General features: G+C 33.7%; 1 protein-coding gene across 2 annotated transcripts in view; it reads left to right on the top strand.

The window, feature by feature from the left end:
- HYCC1 (hyccin PI4KA lipid kinase complex subunit 1) overlaps positions 1–24,722 on the top strand; it is a 56,939-nt gene that overhangs the window by 15,975 nt on the left and 16,242 nt on the right. For both annotated transcript variants that reach the window (XM_019727571.2, XM_019727580.2), the window contains exons 2-8: positions 1,976–2,054; positions 7,989–8,090; positions 13,900–14,079; positions 14,738–14,818; positions 15,540–15,655; positions 16,045–16,140; positions 21,789–21,905. In XM_019727571.2, coding sequence (XP_019583130.1) covers positions 2,004–2,054; positions 7,989–8,090; positions 13,900–14,079; positions 14,738–14,818; positions 15,540–15,655; positions 16,045–16,140; positions 21,789–21,905 — 743 coding nt within the window. In that variant the 5' untranslated portion in view covers positions 1,976–2,003. The remainder of the gene's footprint in view (positions 1–1,975; positions 2,055–7,988; positions 8,091–13,899; positions 14,080–14,737; positions 14,819–15,539; positions 15,656–16,044; positions 16,141–21,788; positions 21,906–24,722) is intronic.

Genomic DNA, 24,722 nt, shown 5'->3' with positions numbered 1-24,722 from the left:
GTGTTATTAAGTGTTGAAGAGCCTCTGCCAATAGACCTGGTTGCTTTTTCAAAGTAGAAAATGGAAGAGGAAGAATGAATAAAACACTTTTTAATCAGATGTTAATTTGAACTAATTGCTTTTGCATAATTTTAGCAGCACTACTCTGCCTGGTATGACCAACAGTAGCAGAGTGGGGTGTCTTTTGGCTCATCATGCCTGTTGCTTTAATAGTTGCCATACCCTCTGATCCGCAACCAGTCATACACAGTTGCCACAACCATTTTCAGCATGTTTTCATTATATGCTTTAGCCATAAACTAAATATATATGCAATTTTGACCATTTATTCTTATTTTAAAATTAGGTCATACATCAAATAGTGCGATTTAGTCAAGTCTTTTGTAGTGCCTTGAGATCTTTTCTAGTGTTTTTGAGATATTGAAAGAAAAATTTTGAACGTATGCAAGAATAGAACATTTGCTCTTTCATTATTTGGAAGCAGTTTACCAGAATTCTGAGATTAGGGTACTAAATTAATGAGTGAATTAAATAGAGATCTCAGTCCCAGAGTTTTTTAAAAAATTGTGTTTGCCATAAAGTAAAACAAAACAAAACAACAAAAACCTCCAGTTTATGGGCAATAAGAATTTTAGTCTAATTTTGGCATTAAACTTAGTCACATCCATACTGTCGGGAGCACCCTTGTTAAGAGTCCGTAGTCACTGTGGTAAGTGCCAGTGATATGATTTTTCATTTCTTTCCCCATAAAAAATGTACCATTTTTAATTCTAAAAAATAAAATGCATGTCTCTTGAGTAATTAATTCTCCATGAATGAATATATGTATATATATTTTCTTAACCATGTTTTTCATGGGAATCAGACAACAGAAATTTTAGAATGTATTTTTTGGCAAGAACCTTGTGTTGTTCATTAAGGCATATCTGTATACTTTGATAGCTGAGCAGAGGCTGTTTGAGTTGATAGTCTTCAAAAATAAAATTGCATAGTAATAATACTTTGCCAGTTACTGTAATAATTTTTTTAATTTGCATTTTTTAAATTGAATCTTCACAATAACCCCTTGAAAGTAGTTACTTGGTTATCCCAAGTTCACAGATGAAAAAAAGGGACATAACTTGCCCAAGGTTATGCTTCAAGTAAGTAATAGAATTAGTTCAATTCTGCCTCAGTTTCTACTACTTGATAATGCTGATGAAAATTAAGAAGTCTAATGCAGGATTTGTACCTGAATTAGGCAGTTAGGAGATTTAGGTAGAGCTAAGGTTTTCCCTCAAGAAACAGTTTTTAGGCTTATTCTCATGTAGATGGATGGGTGAAGAAAAGTAAATTGTCTTTGACAAATTTTGCTTGAGATAAATTTGTTTTGCATTTTCTTTAGCTTTTTTTCTTATTTGTACTTAAGTAATTCCAATCTTCTGAATAACTATTGTTGAGTATGGTCATTATCTTGGATAATATCACTTTTACTTTTGTTTTATGAGTATTAAGCTTTCAGGGAACCAAGTGGCTTGCCTAGATAGTTACTCTTGTAAAAAACTGAAATAGAAGCAAATTAAATTATTTTAATGCCTGTGTAAAGTCAATTTTGGATGCATGTCTTTTTATATTTTCACAGCTTTAAAATATTTTCTGCAGTTTTCTTAAGATGCATTATCTATCTGAAGTTATTTAATTGAAACTGGGAAGAAATGTCCAGTATGTTTTGCAGCTTGTATTCCTGAAAGCTGAATGAAAATTGCAGAGCCAGTTTCTTCATGTTATAATATTTATACTTTTGTCACAATTCTTGCATTTTAATGCTTGTTTGTGCACATTGGTTTTGAAATGAACCCAGTAATTTATGTTTAAAATTGCTTAAGTTTCACAAACAAGAAGTAACTAAATTTTATAGGTTTGTTTCTATCCATAGTAACCTGACTATAAAGAAAATGTATTCAAAATTTTAACTATTTTCTATGTTAATTTTCAGGTTGAAGATTTAAAACAAATGTGGAAAGATGTTCACTTCAGAGAAAGGGGTTGTGGAAGAATGGTTGTCAGAGTTTAAGGTAATATTTACTGTTTTAATATAATAATTATATTCCAAAGAAGTTTTGTCTGGGGTTTAAATTACAGTGGCTTTTAAAATATGATGGAAAAACTAAATATTTGTGGAAGCAGAAGTATGTTCCAAGAAACCTTAATAGGGAGTTATTTACACATAATAATCTTTTCTAGATTAATTTGTTTTTTCTTCCAAGTGGTTCAAAGAGTTTGTTTTCTCCCTCTCATGGCAACACCATGAAGAATGGTTAAAATCTCTGAGTGTTGATGTCACTCTCTCCAACCACCATCAAAGATTCAGTGTTGAAATATTTCTCCCAATTTGTGTAATGGGAGTGGGCCTGATCAACAATGAGGAGAAGATGGGAAGACATTTACCCAACTTTCTACCAGTGGATCTTTCTGTAGGTGGCTAAACCAGTGACTGTATAAGGGATGAAAATGAAACTTCTTTGTTCTTGTTTCATGAACTCGTCTTAATGATAGCTAAAATTGTGTTGCTTTAACCAGTTAATTATCTTCCCCTGATCCTCTGGGTCTCATTGTTACACATAATTAATTACATGAGGTTCATTATCATGAACCACAGGAATGAAGGGTTTGGGCTGCAACTGTCACTTTTTTGTTCAACCCAAGACCTCTAGGGATAAACCTATAGTCTGACAGTCAGACTTACTGGCTTGTTTCAGTGAGGGAGATGACACAACAGACACCGTGCAAGCATCTTACCAAAGGAAAAGATAAAATTGTTATAGGATTTGGAGGAAGGGTGGAGTGTAAATGAAATTTAAATAAAGCAATATTTTGATGGACTCAAAATAAAGCAGAGCTATGTATAAATGGGGTTAACATCTGGTTTCAACTGTGAAGTAGACCCAGGGTCCTGTTGTCTTGAAAACTACAAAATTAACATCTGTGTGGAGTGTTGTGTTCAGAAACCCCTTCTCTGAAGCTCTACACTTAGGCTGGAAATCGAGCCTCATTCTCTATGTCAAGATGACTTAGATCCTCCAGCAAGAGTGGGGGGTTCATTTTACCGATGTATGTTTAAACAGGAAAGTTTTTGATATCTATGATTTTAGATAACAAAGCTTCTCAGTGAATAAGAATACAATAGTCATTCAAAAAAGGAGGTTGTTATGACACTTTTCAGCAGCAGTGTGTCCTTGAGAGAAGTGATGTTTCCTATTAATTTTGCAGCTGGCCTTATTGGTCATTGTCATCTCATCCCGATGAATGAATGGCTGGGCAGATTTTCACTTTGTCAGCTTTTATAGTCATGAATTGAGTCCTTCCATGGAACTTCTAAGTCATCATAAAGTGATGTAGACTATTACAAAAGTACACTGTATAAAGTACCTTTTACATTTTGTAATAGTTTGATTCAATCTTATATGTGCTTTTTTCTGCACATGTTGTCTTTGTGAATAAATGTTCAAGGTGTTGTTAAGTATTTTTTTCCTGCTTCAGGAGTGTTTAATTTATTCATTATATCACAATTTTTTTGGAGGGGGGTGCAAGTTTATGAAAATTGTCATTCAGCAATTGAGTACCACTTGCAGGGCATACTTATATTTAATGGTGAAGTTAAATTTGCAAAAGCAAATATAGCCAGTTAGCCATTCTTTAATGTGAGAGTTGTGGAAAGAGGGCATGTTGAAGGATGGAGCATAGGAGAGGAATCAACTATTAAGGTAAATAACTAAACATCATGACTGATTCCCTTCCCTTCCCTTCCCTTGCCTGCCCATCTGTTTGTTTATTCTCTTCCCCTCCTGTCTTAGATATGTATATAGATACCCTTGGAAATACAGCAGCAAGGGGTGGGGGGGCAGTGCAGCAGTAAGGGCAGCAGTGTGCCCTAGTGTTGGAGGAAGTGGGTGGTTGGGGGGAAAGGTTGCAGAAAAGGCAGGTAGAAGAGTCAGTCAGAAGGGTTACGTTGGTAGGTTGGTTACTTTGAGCAAATAAGTAAATAAGGATAATGGGAGTTAGATTTCTGTGTCTGAGAAAGGAATTAGAAACATGGAACAGGGAAAGGCAAGAAAGAACCGTAAAGTGTTGGATTGGAATTAGAAAGATCAGTATGAACTCATGGATCTAAATATGTATGTGATATATTTACATATGTACATGTATGCATACATGTATTTACTAGTTTGTTCACTAAGAGGACTAAGAAGCAGTGACATCCCAGTAGCTTTGAGCACACCAAGCACACAGAGCTTGTTTTCTAAATTCCATCTTTCACGAAAAGAAACTAATATTGAATAACAACGTATTATATAAGTAATATTTTATCAATATAACATACGTTATGTGGGTAGTGATATTTTATTAAAATTTTTATAAACTTAATTCAAGGGTATGGAAACTTTTCCATTGAGAGGAGGGGAGTGAAAACCTGTAACACATGACATAAAATAATTTAATTTTTCCCTAATCACGCGAGATTAAAATTACCCAATTTTCAATCAATTTGGTATAACAAATGTTTTAAATTATCGTCAAGTCTATAGCCAGGTAAAAGAAAGATGTTTCCTCTTCCTTTGTTAATTTAGTAAGCATTCCTGAAAATTATTTTTGTGTGTTATTTTGAATTGTGTTAATGTGTGTTGAATTCAGCTCTGTTTATGTTTGATGAAGAGGTCATCAGGCAAAGTCAGCAGCATACTGAAGGAATGGAAGGTAGAACAGTGCTTAAGAACAAACCTCTTATGTACTTTTAAAATTAGAGTATCTTGTCTTTTGAAATGATTTATGATATTAATTATGTATTTTGGTTAAAATAGTTAACAAAGGAAATTTGGGGGTATATCTATGCATACTTATAAAAAGTCTCTGGTTGTTTAATTTAATAACCACAGTGCTAATAAGGCCAAGGTCGTCGTGATTGGTAGAGTGGTACAGAGTACATTGGGCTGAGAAGTCAGAAACCCTCTGATCTACTCATAATTCTTCTGCTAGATGGTTTTATAATGTTGAACAAATCATGTACTTCGTTGGATCTCAGTATTCTCATCAGAAATATGTGAAGTAGGTGGTCTGTGAAGATTTTAGCTCCACACTGTTCCATGGTCACAGTCTGAATTCCCAACCTCATAACCTCACTCAACATTCTGTCAAATGCACGAAGACAACACAGTTTCACCTTGTGCAATCCTTTTTTTTCCCCTTTGGAAGAACTATTCAGTATATACTCTGGCTTTGGGGTCTCATCATTAGTACTCTCTTTATATACCAACAAAATGATTAGACTGGCACTTCATTATTTTAAGAGTTCATGAATAGTTCAATCTCTGTCTTTTCAAAGATTTATCTGTAACATTATCTTTCAGATTGTATTATGTTTTCCTTAATGTGATGTGTAGATTTATCCATCAGATTTCCAGACTCCTAATTTTTTCAATTTTCTGGTAGTCACTAAATGTCAATTCAGTCTTATGTACAATGTGGTTGAGCAGAGCTGTTTTATTTATTGGTTCTCCACCCATCTGTCCATCTTCATTAATGCTCTTCTACTCAACCCATATCAAATCCTTACATTTAAAAAAAACAACAAACCATCTGCCAAATGATATGAAGCATCTGTCTTCAAATTTTGCCAAGAGTAATTTTCCATTATTACTTTTTTTGTCTCCAGTTCTGCCTTCTGAAAAGTGAGAAAGCTAAGCTGTGTTTAAGAAGGCCAGTACCTTTCTTAATACAGTGAAGGAAAATTTAAAGGTTTGCCATAACACTTTTTAAATCATTAGGCTCTTTTAGATCTTAAGTTTTTCAAAATGCTGTTCACAAACATAACAATTATATTTTCTCCCTTCTATAAATAAAAGTAATTTCTCCCACATTCACAAAATGAAATAATGACAGAATTGTGATAAGATGTAGTAATTCATTGCACTAATTTTTAGGAGATTTTCCCTCTTATTTAGCAGTAGTAGCCTAGGTCCAGGGTATTTTCTAGAACTTGTCTTTTCAGAAAAGAGCTCTCCTTTTGTTTTTGGCTATTTTATAGAAAATATTTTACCTCATGAAGGTTAATTGGTGTATAAACTAAAAATTGTAGTTCACATTATTAATGAATATTCCATTTTTAGCCTAGATAATACATATAATAGTATAATAATCTTTATATTCACTAATGTTTTAAGATTTATATTTCAATTCACTTAGTTTTAAAATTTATAGACACACACCTGTGTGTATATGTATTATACACATACATATGTACTATATATAATATATAGATATACAATATATTTTACATATATAATTTGGGTTTATTTTCATTCAGGGGATTAGAAATCTGCTGTTTATTTGACTATTATTTCCTTTTACATAAATTCCCCCACTATTAGGTTACTGTTGATCAAATAACGGAAATGGAATGTTGCCTGGAGCTCTTTTGTTACATGCTTTTGAAATATTGAAGAATGCCCTAATCTCCTCTTTATGTAAACTGTTGCTGTTGAAACGCCCTCTCTACCTCCTGAGAATGGTGTAAGGTTCCCAGATAGTTCACATTCATTTACCTTACCACTCTGGTAAACAAAGCTATCTTAATAAATTAAAAAAAAAATCTGTTCACTTATATATCCTAAGGTGAAATGTGACCTGTTTTTTAAAGAATCTACTGAAGTGTAAGCAGTGACAGTGTTTATTTCTTATTCTGTTCATCTATAATATATTCCTTCAGCATAAGTTTGAGTATGAGGCACAACTTGTGCTGAGTGCTATGGATGGGGAGACAATAAGACAGTTTGTTCTCGAGCTCACAATAAAGTAAAAAAGAATCATATCCTTATTATAAAAATATATGCTGTTTAATTTTCTGTGTGTGTTTATGTACACATACCTCTATGTACAGTAACAATAACCCACTTTAAGCCATGAAATACTAGGATATGGGACATGTAAGAAATGTATACATCTTGGAATGACTGTTAGCAATATTTTGAGATTATATCTACTAGATTAACATTGATTGAAGGATGTATTTTGTGTGAGAAAGAATAATGACTTGGGAAACATGTTAAGGAAGAGGTATATTCTAGAAGGATAGGTTTTTATCATTTGTTATAATGAAATGTTTTATTTTTGTTTTCGTTTTCAGATTTCCCTGCTGCTTTTACCCACACCATCCTCCTTAACTACTAGAGTTTGTCTCTTCCCGGGCCTCTCTGGTCATGGTTTCCCTTCTGAATGGGTGGTGCTGGCAAGCTGTGATTAGTTGTCTATGTTTTCAGTGGCATTAGGAAAACTAATTTGTTGGTTGTGTGGCTACCTGTTTCTCTAGTTCTGAGAAGTCTAAAATTTCCCCCCAATTCTGTAAAGGAGAACAGCCTTACCTAACTTAACAGTCACAGTATGTAAACTCAGGAGTTACCTTGATAATGATGATCTGTGGCTTTAAGGTTTCAAACATTATTAAATCCTTATACAACAATGTTTATTAACACAATGTTTACTAAGAAGCAGGATCATTTTGGCTAATGAGATTTGTAGCTTATGTAATGATACAGAAACTGTATCTCTGTCTTTACACATGATGTGTATTCTCATTGCAAACCCCAAAGTGTGATCAAGGATGAAATTGATGTTAGTTTATATCCCTGTTGATGATAAGAGGATTAAGCATATTTTTTTGGTTTTTTTTTTGCAATTATTTTGTTGAGATATAATTCACATAATATAAAATTCACTGTTTTTAGGTGGAAATACAGTAGTTTTTGGTATAGTCATAGTGTTGTGCAACTAACACCAGCATTTAATTCTAGGACATTTCTGTCACCTCAAAAAGAAACTCCGTACCTGTTAGTCACTCCCAGCTCTCTCTGCCCCCAATCTCCGGCAACAAGTAATCAGTCTACTTTTTGTCTATGGATTTGCCTATTTCGGATATTAAGCAAAAATAAAATGTATATATTTTTAAATTTGTTTAGACACTACCAGAAACATCTTTACTAAATTATGCCACAAATTTGAAAGACAAGAATTCTTTAGTTTCATCTCTCTATAAAGTTATCCAGGAGCCACAAAGTGAGGTAAGTGCTCTTAGAGTTTATTGTACCCATACTATTCAATTGATTGATTTTTAAAAATGTTTTATTGTGAAATATAAGATATATACATAGCAGAGTAAAAAATGTGTGTTTAAAGAGCTATAGTATATATTATGGAATGTTTAGCTGATTACCTTTGACGAATGGGGTAGGGAGGATAAGAGAAGAATGTTATGTTCAGAAAATGGCAGAGTGAAAAAAAAAATTATAAAATGAACTCCAGTGTATAATAACCCAGACCAAGAAATAAAATTATTAGCATATTTCAAAAGCCATCTCTGAACATGTTCCTCCTTATCTATCTATCTATCTATCTGTCTGTCTATCTATCTATCTATCTATCTATCTATCTATCTATCTATCTACCTACCTACTTACCTACCTACCTACCTACCTACCTACCTACCTACCTATCGATCTTGCTGGAGGTAGCCTAGCAAAGTCTGGGTCACCACATTCATTTATTCATTCATCAAATATTTGTGTGCCCATTATGAGCCAGCTGCAGTGCTAGGCAATAGAAAATCAAAGGTGAGTAACACATGGCCTTGATCCCAAAAGAGGAAAGGGGTAGAAAATAAGTGAACACATGCTTTCAAGGCAATGTTTCCCTGAGTCTATATAGATATGTATGAGTTTGCCAGGTGTGCAAGATAGTATATGGAGGCCTGAAAAAATGCAAGGCATTTAAAGAATGGCATGTAGTTTTATCTGGCTGGTGGTTTCCCCAGTCCTTCCTTTTTTTCTCTTGCCCCTAACTTGTTTTCTTTTTTTTGGACAGCAAATTTAGTTTGAAGGTAATTAAATGATCTATACTCCGATTCTGGTGCTTATAAATCCCACCATTCATAGTAGACATAGAAAAGCATTGGAAATAGCATGGACAATAAAAAGGCCTGGCATTTGGAAAAAAAGCAAATAGGCGAATGCAGTAGTTAACAAGAGAGGATAAGACTGTGACAGAAACTAAAGCTGGAAAGATAGGTTTAGGTTGCAACTATGGTGGGTCATGAAATCTATCGTAAGCAATTTAGACTTTTTTTTTGCACTAAAGGGATGACATATTATTCTTTTAAGAGAGTGGCTATGTGGAGGATGGATTGGAGAATAGAAAAATTGAAAGCAAGAAGATTAGGAAGGAGGCTTTGAAAACAGCCTAGGAGGGAGCTGTTAAGAACTGGAACTAGGGCAGTGTCAGATGGAATGGAAAGAGGTGGGGCAGAGGGGAGAAGTATGAGGTGTGTAATTTTTTTTATTTCAGTACTTTTGTTTGGTAGATGACATGATCATTGTGAGGCTCTAACCCCACTAATCTTATTATTCAGTGGTAAAGTAACATGCTCTGGAGTCCAGTCCTATAGGAACCTATGCACCTCTGGGATGAAACTATCAAAACTAGAGTCTTTTGTTATTTGAGTAGTTAACCTCTTTTTAAGGGAGTCTGGAATAATCCAGCTTTTGCTGCGTATGCTATAAAGTACACCATGAATTTTAGGTGCTGAAGAAAAGTTTAGGGAGTGTATTGACATGCCAAAAACGTTAACTGGAATAACTGAATAGAACAATCATATTTTGCTTGTCTCCCCATCCTCCCCAAAGCTTCTTAGTTGGTATAGTTTGTACAGGTAGATTGGTTTCTTGAAGGGTTTTTAATGTGTTTAGGTAGAAGCTGTTTTAAAGTTTTCCATGTTTAATTGAGAATTATTTCACCAAATAGAGTTAAGTATAGCTATGTACTTTATTATTTATTTTTAACACATTAAATCTTGCTTATCATTTCTTGCTTAGTATTTTTGAAAGACTTAATAATTATTCCTCTAATGAGGTGTGTTTCAACCAAGCTACTTAGGCTAGAGTTTGTAAGGTAAATTTCTGATAGGCTAGTTTGGTTCATAGTATTTCTTTTATTCAGATTAACGGTGAATGTAGCTCTAAGGGTTCATAGCAGTATTTCTCAAAATATTTGTGTTGAAGGACCAGTTTTTTGTTTTGTTTTTTAATTTCCAATCTGTACTTGATGTACATGATGAACAGGTAACTCACATCATGTGAAATACCACACAAATTTGATAACCTTTAACTGACCTATACCCTGTTCAGTAAGTGCTGATCACCTACTTGGATGTTGCAGCAATATCAAGTTGCTATAAAAGTTTCTAAATTCTTCCTTTCAATTTCTGTATTTATATTGTTGGGGACTGGTGACAGTTTGTGGGTGGCCTTCGGTCCAGGCACCACACATTCAGAATGTTGGTTTCAGAGGTTTTGCACATAGTTTGTTTTATGTTTTTCATCCGATTAATGTGGTGAACACTGTGTGTATTCTGTATTCTTAAAAGACAACTCGATCTTAAAAAAATATATTTGGAAATACCTCTGAAATATAGGAGTGTAATCTACTTTTACATCACAACCTTCCTTTTGCTCTTTAGACTATTTTGCATCTTAATTTGGAGATATTCCTGAAGAGTTGTTATCATTGTCTTTTGGGATTTTTGAAATTTGCAACATTGGCTCTGGTGTAGTTTGAAGTCCAGCAAATTTGGTATTTGGATTTTACTAATAGTACTTTTTCATTATTTAATTCATTTAATAAATATTTGTTGAACCCATATAACATGCCAGAAATCACTTAGAAATACAGCAATGAACAAAATAGACTAAATTCTTGATCTTATGGATGAGAACTTGTATTCTGGTAGGTGAAATAGACATTAAACAAATACCAAAATGTATAATACAATGTCATTTAGTGATAAAACTATGAAGATAAATGAAATGGAGTAGGGGGAGTTTGAGTTGGGACTGAGGAGGTGATGATTGATCCAAGGTCTGAATGAATTAAAGGGAAAAAATAAAACTGGGGGCAAGAGCTTTCCAGGAGCGGGAATAGAAAGTGCAAAGGCCCTGAGACAGGTATGTATGGAGTGTTGAGGAAACTCTAAAGAGGCAGTTTATGGTACAATGCGGTTTTCTTGACTGGTGCTTTTAACTGGCTGTAACTTTAAGAAAGGCATATAAGTAGAGGCTCAACAATGCTCAAGTCTGTTATGAAACCATCTGTTTTTCGAATGAGTCACGTAAAGTTGCTTTGCTGTTCTAGACGTAGGGAGCCCAGAGTGAAGAGAGGATCAGTTCAATGGCTACTGGCACCGGAATAGTACTGTCCTTCCACCTTTTTTGTATCTTTTTCCTATCTGTGTTCCTCAGTAATTGTTCAATGCAAAAAAATTTGCACAATTTTTTTTTTTTTTGTAAATTTACCCAAACTTAACTCTTTCCTGTCTTCTATTCCTGTCTTAGTCATTTAAAGGCATTTTTAAGTCGCATTTCTATTACCATTATAAATCTCTTAGGATACAGATGTCTTACGAGTGGATTGTTGTAAGAGTTCACTTGTAACTTAGTTGTTTTAGAATGCAGAATGTATTTTAGAGTAGAAAGAGGTACATGGTGAGTAGGTTCTCATGAGACTCATAAAAAGCCCGTTTAACACATGAAAATATACCTGAGGTGCAGTTCTCTCTTCACCGTACCATAAAACCTACCCGCCAAATATAACAGTGAGAAAATACATTCAAAAATTCAAACCAGACCGTAGGAGTACAGCATGTCCTAATGCCCCATTACTTGTCTCAAGTATATTCAAATTAGATAAGTCAATTAGATAAACACCACCTGTATGTCCCACATTATATATCATTTTATTCTTCTCTGACATTTTTCTTGTTTACTTGCAATTGAGTCTTGGCTCCAGTTCTGACCTTTGTGAGCTGTGTGATTTTGATCATAGTAGATAGCGTTTTTGTCTCAATTTTCTTATGTAGAAAGTATACATAATGATATTTTAACCTACAGTGGTGTGGGAATTGAATGGGTTCACGTATGTGAAAGCATTTTGTAAGCTGTAAAACAATGCACAGATATTGGTATTTGTCTCTACTAGTTTAATATGCATAATTTAATCTCATTGCAATATATAATTCCTACTTCCCCTTTGAATCTGTCTTCATTTGGTTCTGCTTGCATAAAGCAAAAACCCTTTTAATTTTGGATTTTAAACCTTTTGAGGGTTGATTTTGTACTCATGTAGACTATTGAATAAATTTTTAACATAAGGTTTCATAATTTTGCAAATACTTGTTAGACTACATCAATTGACTTAATCAAAGCTTTCCCAGATATTTAGAGATGATGCAAGATTATGAATGGACACTGGTCCAAAAAGAAATTTTGAAAACGCCTGGAAACTAAACTTTCCCCTACCAGTCTTTTTTTCAAAATTGTTTAACTCTCAGTTTAATTACAAACAGAATATATCTGTATAATTAATATCTGCCAGAAAATTTAAATGGAATTTAAACCAAATATGTCCTTCAGAAAAAGACATTCTATTGGTTAAGCAACGTGGTTGATTAGATTCTTCAACTCCTATGCTGCATTAGGTAAAAGCAAAGTACCTAAAACCCATTCTCTAAATGAGAATTCTTCAATCCCCCTACCGGTCTTTCTTTGTTCCTACCACCCCAACCCCATTCTTTCAGATTCCTACCCTATAAACTTTTCTTGCTATTCACGAATGGGGTTACTTTGCCTCTGGCCCTCCAGTTTCCTGTTACCTTCCTTTGCCATGCCACAGTGGACGGATACCTGTTGCCCTCTAATGACCATTTTGAGAATGGAAAAACTATTCCTTAACTGTTAGAAGTTAGATAATTTTTCAATAGGAAAGACTAGTTTAACTTGGTTAATATTTATTGAAATGTAACTTTTGCTATACCTTATATAAATAATGCTAAGTTTAATCACACCCAGTTTACGTATTTAACTTATTTGAAATCAAAACATCTGCTGTAAATTAGTTTCTGTTTATTACAATTATTGGTAGTTGAAAATCTGTTTAGTAAATTGACTTGAATCTATCGCCTAAGTTAGTAAAGTAATGAACTATATATAGTTCACTGAAAATATAATAATAGCCTGATGGCTTGAAAAATCAATATCTTGTGAATCTTTTACATACATATTTGTTTATGACTTGTGTGTGATCCTTGCATATGCTTTAAGTTAATACTTATCTATAAAGGTCTCTTGTCATGACTCTTTGATTTTAAAAAAATGTCTATTATAAAGATAGCTCTGTTAACTGGATAATGCTAGGAGTGTGGTGGGAGAGGAAAGGTTATAGGTAACTCCAAATCATGTGTAAGACAAAGTGACAGTGATGTCTAGATTATTCAATGGCAATTAACCATGGTTACAATAGAGATCTAGATCTAGGGGTTCTATGATTATTCAGCTACTCCACACACCAGTCATTGCTGTCTGATGCTGCCTAATTATAAGCTCAGGAGGTGACAGTACTACCTAGGAATCCCATTTCAATTTCTCCAACTCTGTACGCAATTCTTTTATATATTGGCATTTTTAAAATTCTTTTTTATATTGCCTTTTTTTAAAATCAGGCAGAAAGGATATTAAGGAAGAAACTTCTTGTCACCTCGGTGTTTTAAGAAGTTAAAAAGATATGGTTTTAATAACAATACTGCCTTAGAGTTACAGAATATTTTAAAGTGTATACAGTGCTTCCATATATAATTGATTTGCACTGTTTGGCCTTCCACTAGAGTTCAGAGTTTTACTAAATAGCTTAGCAGTGAATAGTTTTGCTTCCAAAATGGAAACATTTATATATTTCAGTAATTACCAACCAGAGAAAACCCTGTATTTCATCTATCAGTGTCATTCAAATACAGTCCAGTCTTTGAATTAACATTTGTCTTTCTTCCAGTTGCTAGAACCTGTCTGTCACCAGCTCTTTGAATTCTATCGCAGTGGAGAGGAGCAGTTGCTTCGATTTACACTGCAGTTTCTTCCAGAACTGATTTGGTGCTACCTTGCGGTCTCTGCCAGCAGAAATGTGCATAGCAGTGGATGCATTGAAGCTCTTCTTCTAGGGGTTTACAATTTGGTTTGTATTTAATGTAGTTAACAAAATGTTTCTTGGCAAAAGCAAATATATAACCTTTTCAGCAAAAGCAAATACATAATAGTAACTACTTTTCATTTTAGTAAAGCTAATATTTGCTGTTTTATACATCAAATGACTCATAGTTCATTCTTCCAAAAATAACTTTATGGAGGTTGAGGGCTATACCGACATACGTGTAATTATGTAAATAAACCTTTTTGGATTGATTGAAGACTGCAAATCACACCATTTCAATTCTTTTATAGTGGTATCTGAAAATATCATTGTTGAATTTAAGATTATTTTAACTATAAATTGTCTGTGATGTTCACAAAAATTTTGGAGAAAGGTTTAGTCTAACATCTACCACTAATAATTCTATAAGATCTGGACTGTCTCCAGAATCCACACCATTGATTTAACATACAGTTTGCATTACTAATAGTTTGTATATTAACTATTATGATATTCTATAGACTTAAGATTTGTACTTATTAAAATAGAGAATAAATTTAAGGGCCTTTTCTTGACATATTTCATAACTGTGTTAATTGATTTAGAAAATGTAACTTTTTACATGAGAAAAATTAATGATTATTAAGACACTACATATGTGTAAAAAATAAATATTTTAAGATATTTTCTTTCACTTTTGTAGGAAATAGTTGACAAAGAGGGACATAGCAAAGTATTGAGTTTTACGATTCCATCTTTATCTAAACCATCTGTATATCATGAAGTAAGTGAAATTTTATCAAAGTAAGTTTAATGTTTCTAAGATTTGAAGTTGCTATAAATTTAGAGTGTGGTTATTGAGGCAAAAATTTTGATCAATTTACTAGAAACTTAAAAAGTATAAAACACCACACAAAGTATTTGCTATTCCTAAAGTGAAAAATGAGAAATCAAAATCATTAAACTTTAAACTAAAATCTACCTGTAAGAGAGCTACTGAAAGTATTCATTTTAAAATTTTTTCTCTTCTTATTGATGGATAAGACTGTCATTTTTTTGTAGCAATTATTTATTTCCATGGTAGAATTTTTGAAGTTAAATATTTTTATTTTTATGTTTGTGGTTTGGTTGTTAATTATTTATTAAATCTTTGAGCAGAAAATTTAGTAGGCAATATGAATATTTCTTTTTTTACAGAAAAATTGGTAAAATTGATTCACAATGTGGAAGTTGAGATGAATAAAATAGCTGTCAGTTGGCATCTTGCCTCTGAGTTTGATTTATAAAAATATCAGTGAGCTGAATTTTTTGTATTTTGCTATTTTTGGGGGGGAATGATGAAGAGAGTCTTTTTTATAATTATAAAACTTCAAACTTTGATGTCATTTGAATATTTTTAAGATATGTGATGTTCAAGGCAATCATTCTTAGTGGTGTATGTGTTCTAAGTATATTTTCAACAGAATTTTTTTCTTCTTCTTTTTCATTCAAATGTCTTTCTTTAGCCTTCCAGCATTGGGTCCATGGCTCTGACCGAGAGTGCACTATCCCAGCATGGCTTGTCAAAAGTTGTGTACAGTGGACCCCATCCCCAAAGGGAGATGCTGACAGCACAGAATAGGTATACTGTGGAGACATCACCTACTATCCTGCCACACTGATTTAAAAATAGTATTTCAGTAGATTTATAAATAATGTTTAATGAGTTGTGTATAACAATTTTAAAAAATATTGAGTCATTTTGTACAAGAGAAAAACACATCTTCCCAGTTTGTCACTTATACTTTGCTTTAGATGTCATCTGGAACATTGAATTTTAAGATAATTTTCATCTGACTGTTACTTGGGAAGTCGTCTTTTTTCTTTTAGCTTTGTATTGTTATTGTTGTGATTATTTTGTACAGATCTGTTCCATAGCATAATATCTCTCCCTGATGCCTGTTAAATTTAATTATGGTTGACTTCTTAGAATTCTAAAGATTTCTAAATATTCTTTTGGTTTATCCTTAGGTTTGAAGTGTTGACATTTCTTTTGTTGTGTTACAATGCTGCCTTAACCTATATGCCCAGTGTTTCTCTTCAATCACTGTGTCAAATTTGTTCAAGGTAAATTAAAATTTAAATATCTTTAATATTGAAATATATGAATCTAGGATACTGGTTTGTTACTTATCTAGGTTGTTTTTGTTTTGTTTAGTGATTTGTTTAAAACATTAAATAAGTTAATGTGAAGCTGAACCTAGCCAATACATAGAAAGCTCCCTATAAATGACAGTCACCAAAAAACACAATGAAGAGGGTAAAACTGAATAGCATTTCAATGGAATACTTAATTAGAAAGGACAATACTATATAATTAAAATAATGGAACTGTTATGACCTTTTATTTTTGGCATGTGGTTGGTTTCTGTTTTGTTTGCTTTTTAAAAAATTATTATATTTATTGCTCTCTAATTTGGTACCGAGAAATAAGTAAGAGGTATAGTTTTTAAATTTTCTTTGTGTAAAAAAATTGAGCTAAGAGGTTGGTTGAATAAATTATGATAGTCCTTAGGTGTAGTACGCAAAAAATTTTAAATTCTGATTTAAAAGAGTATTTAATGATAGAGTATATATGGTGTGATTTTAGCATTGACGGTATATGACCAGAATATTAACAATTGTTGTGTCTAATTGATAGAATTATGTTTTATTTTAATTTTTTCCTGTGTACTTTTCTCCCCTCTAAATTTGCCATGATAAAGATGTTATTTTTTTAAAAAAAAGAAAGAAAGAAAGAAAAAAGAAAACAAAAAAGACGCAGAAAAGGCCTTTGGTAGTTCAAGTAATTAAGAGAAAATATTGAATTAAGGAACTTGTAGAATAATTTAGATTTGGGGAATTTAATTTAGAAAATGCAACTTTGAAAAGTTAGTAAGAAGGAGGGTGCACAGAGCAATACTTAGAAATCAAATCAAAACAAAACAAGCAAAAGAGCAGAAATTGATGCAAAATAGGATAGAAAACCATAGAGGACCAGAAGGAGCAAGGAAGTAATAAGGCCAAGGGCTTGTTAGAGAAGACAGAAGTGGAGAGTCTTTCAGATGATCCCTGAGTTAGAGCATAATCACATTTCCTTCACCTTGGAAGATGATACCAATGTGCCTTCTCTCCCACTTACAGAGTCTTTCTAATAGGTTTCTTGTTTTAAATCCCATAAAGTCAGAGGTGCTCAGATTTTTGAATTTTGTAAGATCTGTAAAATTTCAAAAAAGCTGGAGTAGATGGGGTATCTACATAGTATTGCCAACTTTTTTTTTTGCTACGTCATTATATTATAAATATCTACCATCAACATTATTTAACAAAAGGAAGACTATTTTAACATCAAAAAAGGGGGAGAGTGGAAGGATAATAAGTTATAAATTAAAAATGGGATGCTTAGCTTTCTTTGTTTCTCATTTCCCTGTGGTCCAGTGAGAACTTTGTTACGGACTAAAATGAGAACAAGGACCAACACTTCAGAAACACTGTTTTAAGGAATAACTTGATGCAGCAACTTTTCACCTGTAGAACTTAAGTCACTCTACAAAGCCCAGGTGCTGCTCTGAAACAGTGTCTTAGATGGTACAACCCAGGAATGTGTGTGTGTGTGTATGTGTGTGTATAAAATGTTCTGATACATTTGAAGCTCTAATATTCTGATACATTCAGATGTTCTAATACAACCTCCTAAGTAAGAGCGGCTGTTGATGTTTTCCTGAAACTGCTGATGCAAAAGTTAGGAAAGAACATGTGTCACAGGCTTCTGTCCTCTGTAACTCCAATGCACTGCCCTCTAATATAATTGCTTTTACTATTGGGTTGGTGCAAAAGTAATTGTGGTTTAAAAGGTTAAAATAATTGCAAAAACCGGAATTACTTCTGCACCAACCTAATAACTGGGTAGAAAATTGCTAATATACCAATTTTGCCTAACCAGAGAACTGGATAATCCTTCAAGAACACAAGAACTGATTTTAAAAACAAAGAGAAATAGATTATTTAAAAACTAGCTGTAGGATTTTGGCCAAGGAAGATTTTAGTAGAAACATTAAATTAATTCTTTGTCACGAGAAAAACTATTCTGTATAAATGTTCACCATCTGTAAGAAAACGAGAGGAAAGAGATCTAAGTAATTCAAAAGACTTAAGCTTTAAGTAATGCTAACTCTTAAGAACATGATGTAAGAGGAACTCCTTCAAATTTGTCATTCTTCTCTTTCTTAGTTTGCTTTTTTTTCAGATTCCCCATTTCTGTATTCTCAATGGTTTAAAATCCAGTTATTCATTTCTCTTAATTTGTGGTTCCCTGTTTATCAAATATTCTAATAAAGACTTTTTTTTGTACATTTTAGTGAACAGAAAATAATTAGAAAGCACTTGTATGGCACCAAAGCCTAATCCATGCCTACGGAAAGACAACTGGTTACAGAGCTGTGGTGATAAGCAATTTATAAATGATTACGATAGGTGAAGTGTAAGAGCTTCCTGCTGATCTTGGTCCCAGTGCAGGTTTTCCTGCAGAATAAAGTGATCACACTGTGTGATGGCTGAGCCTGTCCTTTTGGCCATGTGGCAGGGCCACAGATTGCTGCTCAACTTGGTAGTTGGTGACTATGCCAAAAATAATTAACTGGGGTAGCTATTAGATTGGTGCAAAAGTAATTGTGGTTTAAAAGTTTAAAAATAATTGCAAAAACCGCAATGACTTTTGCACCAACCCAATAGAAGGCAGGATACATAAATACAACCAGAAAAAAATCATGGAATATCTGAGCTAGATTTAATGACAGATGTGTCCCATTCTTCTTTTTAACCTCTGATTATAATGAATTGTGGAAGTAATCAAAACAATCTTAGACACTTCCCACCCTCCACCCATACATACAAATCCATTCTGCTGAGCAGAAATCTCTGTTCAGTTACTGTAAGCTTTGCTTTCCTGATTCAGACTGATGGCCAGCTTGATCGCCTGTGTTTTCCTCATACACAGTATGCACAGACGGCTTCAAGAAGAGGTTTGAAAGGAGGCGAGAGCTAGACTGAAGGAGTTTTAGTCAACAAACTTCTGTTTTCTGTTAGTACTAAACATATGTATATGGCCTTCCTAACAGGTATATACCCATCAATACTACAAATATGTTTTGCTAGTATACTCGTATATCAAAGTCCCCTAAATTTGGGAAAGTATTTTGATGTGGAGTATATTAAAGATGAAACTGTACTAAGCTAGTAAGTTAAATCCTTTCCCATTGTCTAAAGGACTGTCCTGATTTTGTTTACCTGGTAAGTCACTCAGCTGACTGACTTGGATATGTATTGCTATGGACTCTTTTTTTCCATTTTTTGTTTATTTTATTCTATTTTATTTTACTCTGTTCTATTTTATTATTAGTTTCAGGTGTACAAACCAATGTAATAGACATTTATACCCCTCACAAAGTGGACTCTTGATCAGTGTATTTGTTCTTGTGTATCTGTAATGAAACCCAGCCCTTCTCATCCTAAATCAACCTTTCTGACTATATAAGCAGATTTCTTCTTGTTTTCTGTCTATTAAGCATAAATTTGTGCAAATAAACCATTCTGTGAATTAATTCTCCTGACTGATAAAATTATATATATCAATCACAGTGTATGTCACTTTGTTGTCATCCAGTGAATGAAAGCTGTTATTGTACTCCAGTGATGAACACATGTTCACCATTGATGCAGAGCATCTCTTTCTTTTTTCTCACCTGTTTGCTGTTACCAACAGTTCTAGAACATATCTTACACCAGGTCATTTTTTTGTTGAAAGAACCTATAGTTGAGTTTTCATTGCTTACTGTTTTATTTGCAAACTTTTTATCTATCCAAATCATCTCCATTCTTCACAATCCAATTAAAATAGTCATTTCTCTAACAACTTGAGCACGGTTTTTGCATGTGGTATTCTTTTGAGGAAAGTGGCAGAAGACACAGCCTTTATTAGGCTCCTAATTTCGAAGAGCGGAAGCATGAAAACAAAAGTGCTCATTTACTGTAATGGGCAGTTCTTTCATTTTCTCTTTTCTCCCTTTCCTCTTCTACTTCCCCTTTTCCTGCTCTCCTGACCTTCTCCTTACCTCCCTTTTCCTCACTACTTAAAAAACAGAGCAGAAAAAGAAGAGGTTTTGAAATTGGTTAGTTTTATTTCATCATCTGTATCTTTTATCGAGGTGGATAGGGAGTAGAAAACTGGACCAAATTTTAAGTATTACTCAAATTATAAAGTAGAAAAACAAGTATTTCCCTTTTCCCAGCTAGTTTCTCCTCACTGATCTGATGATCTTATGATTGTAGTTAATCTACTTTCTCTTCCACCTTAGGTTCTGGTATATTCATGAATAAATATTCTCTCCAGTTAGCTCCACTGGAATTGGGCCTTCTAATCATTTTGTGGTTTGAAATTCAGAATATATTGACAACAATCTCAAGTGTCAAATGAATTTATATTTACTCTTTAAAGTTGCTTTGAATTAATGATATCCTCAGGGGGATACTTTTTGAAATGGTCTGTGGTATACTTGGGCATGTTTAAGTAAAGGCTTAGATTCCTTGAGTAGAGGAACTATTAAGTTCCAGATAGTAATTGCGTGAGGGGAGTGGTTAAATAGTTACAGTCTCTGGACTAGTACTATATTAAGGTTGTCTTATATCAACCACAACATATTATGAGAAAACAGCTATTTTCCTATTTTATTAAAAACAGAAACTTACTATTTATTTTAAAAACAGTGTGTGTTGATCACAGAAAATTTATAAAATATAAATATATGTAAAGAAGAAAATAAGTCTATAATCCCACATCTCAGAGATAACTCTGTGACTTTGTAATGATCTTTTTTTCAGTACACATGCCCACCTATTTGTTTATTATAACATGAATTAGGCTCCATGTTTTATTTTGTACATTTTTTTTCCTGTCATTTTAAACAGACTTTCAAAATGTCATGTTTGTTTCAGAGTATTGTCTGAATGATTTTTATAATTGGTCACCTGTGCTGGACTTTAGGTGGCTTTCTATTCATTATAATATTTGTTAACTTTAGTACTCCTTAAATATCCTTCACTATAATAAATAGTTGTTTACATTTCAGTTTTTTATGGTAGTTTCTTTTAAAAAATTTGGTAAAAATCTATTGATCTTTCTTTAGGATTCTACCTTTGGTATCGTGTTTAGGCATTCAAAGAATATGTAACTATTTGCTTATGTTTTATTTCTCTTATGGTTTTTTAACATTAAAAATTTCACTCTATCTGAAGTTTATTAAGCTGTACTGTGTGATGTTTGAGTCTAATGTTAGAGTATTATTTTGGAGCCTGCAGTTTGTGTCAAGAACTTTGTCAGGAATAGAGAATAGAGGATCATACCACAGATCTATTTATGATAAATAGTGCTGAATTCCTCCTAATAGATTTTACCATGACCAGAAATTATTCAGAATTGAATTGATCAAAATGAGTGAATCCATTCTGAGAATCTGGTTCGCTTACTATATGTTGACATACCTCTAGCTTTATACATTCTTTCTCAGTCTAACTTGCTCAGGAAAATGTTACAGACAAATGTTCTCTTTGGAAAGATTGATTCATAGCCATTAGGTTTGTAATGAGAGCATTCCTAAGTACAGTGTTGGCTTATAAATGTTAAAAAAAAATTACCTAAATTTTTACCAATTTTACAAAAATATTTATTTTGGTCTTTTTAGAATCTGTGTTTGCGGATATCCCCGGCAACATGTAAGAAAATACAAAGGTGTAAGTAGCAGGATACCGGTTTCTTCAGGGTTCATGGTGCAGATGTTAACAGGAATTTATTTTGCCTTGTAAGTTTTTTTCATATACAAAATAAACCTTTGATCTCTTTGGAAAATTATAGTCTGCTACTTTATTGTTAATGTATTATAATCTCACTAGCTAAATAATCAGCATATTTTTGTGAAAGAGTATCAATCAAGATCTTGATAATACTTTTATTATTTCAAACATATCTTTCAATATTCTGAAGAATTTGTATCCATGTAAAACACTTCATTATTTTTTTTAAAATTCAAGGACAGAATGAATATTAGCAACACCTAAATATACTCACAGTTCCTTTCTTCATTACTCTTTTTTTTCCTGTAGTTTCTAAATAGATTCCCCCCATGAATATCTTTTTCCATTTCCAGAAATCTTAGCTCTTGAACATCTTAGAGCCTCTTTGAACACAAATAATTTATTATTAATTTCTAATATTTATGCTCAGTCTTAATGCCTCAGGTACTAGTATTTTTCTTTGAACCCTATCTTTTACTTTGTAATTCTCTTACTACACATATCTTACTATACTTTGCATTATATTCACTTGCTACTTTAATTTTCCCTTGTAGATTGTAAACTTGACTGAAAACAATTTATGATCTTTGGGCCAAATTTGGCCTGCTGCCTGTTTTTTTTTTTTTTTTTTTTGCTTTTTTGTTTGTAATTTTTATTGGGGAACAGTGTTTTTCCAGGACCCATCAGCTCCAAGTCAAGTAGTCGTTTTCAGTCTAGTTGTGGAAGGTGCAGCTCCCTGGCCCGTGTGGGAATCAAACTGGCGACCTTGGTGTTATGAGTACTGCACTCTAACCAACTGAGCTACCCAGCCACCCTGCTGCCTGTTTTTAAAAAATTCTTATTGAAACACAGTCACATTCATTTGTTTGCGTATTGTCTATGGCTGCTTTTGTGCTATAGTAACAGAGTTGAGTAGTTGCAATAGAAATTGTATGGCCCACAAGCCAAAAGTATTTATTATCTGGCCCACACACAGTCTTGGATGCTCTGATCTATTCTATTTTCTCTTTTTTTTGCTTTATGTTTCACATTGAGTAATTTCTGTTGATCTATCTTCATGTTCATTGGTTCTTTCCTTCACTGTGTTGAGTCTACTAATGTGCTTACCAAGGGGTTCTTCATTTTTATTAGTGTGTTTTATTTCTAGCCTTTTCATCTGACTCTTTCTTATAGTTCCCATCTCTCTGCTGAAATCTCTATCTGTTTATACATGTTGCCCATGTTTTCCTCTAGAGCCTTTAATATATTAATTATAGTTATTTTAATTTCCTTGATAACTGCAACATCTGAGTCATCTCTGAATTTGGTTCTATTCTTTGTCTCTTGACAGAGGCCTGTTTTCTTGCTTTTTGTGTGCCTTGTAACATTTGATTGATCCTCATTTTGTTCATGGGTAGGACAGTAGAGAGTCAGGTAAATATTATTTACAGCCTGGAAATGGGCATGCCTCTTTTCTTCTAGACTGCTAGTGGAGTTATTATAGGCAGGAGTGAGTTGGGGTTGGATTTTGTTGTTGCTATGGTTACCTTCAGGGCACCACCTACTTCAAATTCTTCTCATGTTACCTGGTACTTAAGGTGGGCGGAGGTGGGTTACTGGAGTGTTTTTCTCACTAATCTTGCTCCATCCTCAGCTTTCAGCTTTCCTTGTGCATCTGTTCCTCAGGGAGGGCCTCTCTCCATGTTCTTGCCCTGCTCCAGCACTAGAGCACTATTGTTTGTTTCTAGATGTGTACTAGCCTGGTTGGAGGGAGGGGAGAATGGTGTTCTCTGCTATCCTGGTCCAGCCTCTAAGTAGACCCTATGTCCCTGCCTTTGGAGGGGCGGGGAAGAGGAGGTCCTCACTGCTCAGTGGTCCCATCCCTCCTCCACTGATAAGAGACCTCTGGTAGTCTCAGCATAGGATGATTTCTTGATCCTTCCCCACAGGTAGAGGTTTTTTTTTTTTTTCTTCCTTTTTCTTTCCTTCACAGCCATAGTCAGTTTTTAGCCTTTGTCATTGGGGTGAAAGGATTTTCTGCTCTTTCCCCAAAGGCTTTAAAATGTTTGTTCCATGTGAGAAAAGGATCTGGCTGCATCTTTATGCCTTTCCTGCTCAGGCCTCTTGTCCTTCAGGTCTGGTCCCCCGTCTTGCCCGCAGTTCTTCTTGTGAGTGCCTAAAGGAGGTATGTGTGGAGAAGCGCTGGTGAGTGGGGATGAGCTCCCCTTGTATCTCCTCCCAGGCGTACTATACTCTTGTGCTGGCTCACACTTCGATTTGAGCAATTTGTTAAAAAGTTGAGCCAAATTCTTACTACTAACTTGCACTGTGGCCTGTCTCTCCTTAGCGGCACCTGTCTGCCCTTAGGTTTCAGGCTATGTGGTTGCCCTGTAACCTTAGCTTCTTGCTGGATTCATGAAAAATTAAAGTTTTGCAGATTTATCTTGTTTTCAAGATAGGAGCAATGTTCTTTCCATATTTAAGGCCTCTTTTGCACTCTTGATGTAATTCACACTTCTTTATTTTGTTAGCAGATGACCAAGCCATTATTTCTCTGTCCATTTTCATCACTTAGCCAATTTTTAGGAAGAGTTTGGTCATGTCTTTGAAAATTACACACACTTTTTTCTCAATATATCTCTGATATTTGCAACGTACATCACACACACTTCTAAATGAGTATCAAAATGCAAGGAAGTAACTACTTGGGCTATTGCAAGCCACAGTAGTTGGAGAGTCTCATTAAAAACCATGGGAGTTAAAGAATAATTTGACCATAAAGTGTTTTGAACATTATTCTAAGGCATATAATGTATGATGTTCTGACTTGCTTTGAAAGTTTAAAA

The sequence above is a fragment of the Rhinolophus sinicus genome, linkage group LG09 (genome assembly GCF_036562045.2).
Source record: "Rhinolophus sinicus isolate RSC01 linkage group LG09, ASM3656204v1, whole genome shotgun sequence".
Taxonomy (NCBI): Eukaryota; Metazoa; Chordata; class Mammalia; order Chiroptera; family Rhinolophidae; genus Rhinolophus; species Rhinolophus sinicus.
The sequence above is the reverse complement of the archived record's forward strand: the minus strand, read 5'-3'. Positions and strand labels throughout refer to the sequence as shown.